Source organism: Solanum stenotomum, chromosome 7, assembly GCF_019186545.1.
Source record: "Solanum stenotomum isolate F172 chromosome 7, ASM1918654v1, whole genome shotgun sequence".
NCBI classification, from domain to species: Eukaryota; Viridiplantae; Streptophyta; class Magnoliopsida; order Solanales; family Solanaceae; genus Solanum; species Solanum stenotomum.
Window position 1 is genome coordinate 24,808,300 of NC_064288.1, and position 1,783 is coordinate 24,810,082.

The 1,783-nt window shown below is 48.9% G+C and overlaps 1 protein-coding gene across 1 annotated transcript; it reads right to left on the minus strand.

Annotated features, from left to right (window-relative positions):
- Nucleotides 1–296: 296 nt before the first annotated feature.
- Nucleotides 297–617, minus strand: LOC125869769 (uncharacterized). Its single transcript, XM_049550208.1, has one exon. It carries the CDS (start codon nt 615–617, stop codon nt 297–299), a length of 321 nt encoding a protein of 106 aa, XP_049406165.1.
- Nucleotides 618–1,783: the final 1,166 nt, after the last annotated feature.

Genomic DNA, 1,783 nt, shown 5'->3' on the forward strand with positions numbered 1-1,783 from the left:
AATACCTCACCCCACCCACAAAAGAAAAGCAGTTGTCCGCAAATGCAAGTAAAACAACCAGAATCAATAAAAATAACAAGGAGGGAGGTAAAGAATGATCCTGTCTACTTAGTTGCTCCATCTGTCGGGGCATCAATCCCCGAGGTCACACTCTGATCTTGGGAATCAGTGCCCGAGGTAACAGCAACACTGGCTCCACTAGAGACTGTAATGGAAGTATCTGTCAGCGACGTCGAAATGACTGACTGAACTATCGTCTCCTCTAAATCAGGCAGGTCCTCAAAGATAGTCGCCTCCTAAGCATCAAACATCTCCTCATCCATCTCCGCCTCTAACTCAGTAGCAGCCACATCATCCATAGGCTCATCTCCGGCGGTAGCCGGAGACATATTAGAACTAGACGGAACACCTGGAGCCTCAACTAACCCAAACAGTGAAGTGAAGTCTGTGGACTTCAGATAGTCCACATCCTTCCTCAAATCAGAAACCTCAGCTTTCAAAGTCGTAACCTCAGAAGTAACCCCCTGTACTATCTCACAAGTCTCTACTCTCGCCGTGAGAGCACCAATCAATGTCTGGAGGGGTATCAAAGCAGCTGAAATAGCCCACTCAATCATCCAGGGCACCTCAGCCTCTATAGGGAAGCCCGAACATAGGTAGAATGGGCTAAGGCCCCATCTTGAGGAGCATGGCCTAAGTGATCCTAGTAGACTGGGAAGCAGTAGAAGAACCTCAAGCCTAGGAAGGAGTGGTAATGGGTGTACCTAAAGGCCCTGAGGCCGGAGTAAGCAAAGCTACCTCTGCAGGTATAGACTCAACATCAACCTCCAGGGATGTATCCACCAGAGCTACTCTCCTCCTATCTGCCTCATCCCGTGTGTACTCAACTTCAATGCGCTAGATGTCTATGGAGGATGTGGGTGTGACATGAATGTCACTCTTCTCGTCAAGAGAAATTTCACCCTGCCGACATAGATTTGTAACAAGAACTGGGAATGGCAAGGATGTCTGGCGCTGTTTGGCCCTCATGGCCATCTCCTGCTCTATAATCAGTCTCAAGTTGAGCCCCTTCTTAGCGATGATGGTTCTAAGACAGGTTGTCTTTGGGTGGCGAAGGATAAACTCATTCTGCAAGGGCATGATAGAACTTCTGATGAACCTGAACCAATACCAGACTGCTATATTAAAGTCCTTCTTCTCGATTGGGGCTCCGACCTTAATCCTCCTCGAGGTGGTGTCAGAAATGAGGGGAGCAAGCCAGCCCTCTATCCAGATTTTGTGCTATAGTCATGCCCTCGTAATCATGCTCAAACCCTCTAGCTCTGTCAAGTGCCACATTGATATGATCGTTGCTGCATCCCACTGTCTTCCCCGAACTACCATAGACTCTACCGGTCTTAAGGCACTTATCTTTTTCTTCCCCTGGGTTACTAAGTCACCCTATGTAGTGTAGAACTCTTGGACCCAGGTGGGAATGCATAGGACACAGGGCCTGGTGAATAAGTCAAACATGTGGTACCGGAGTGTGTCCCACACAAGAGGGTACATGTCCACCACACCATCCGTGGACAATCTCTCTCTTCAAGAATGGTCCTCAGTCTCTCGGCCTATAGATTGTTGAGTAGCCAGGGAAGAAGATTTTGAACTGGTGGTGCTGGAACCACTGTCTGTGCCGGAGTTGGCACTGTATCAGCAGCAGGAGGGGTAGACTCCTGGATCCTAGACGGATCTTGATGAACTCTGGCACGAATTTCAGCTCGCCGGGTCTAAAGTGGTTGGTCAT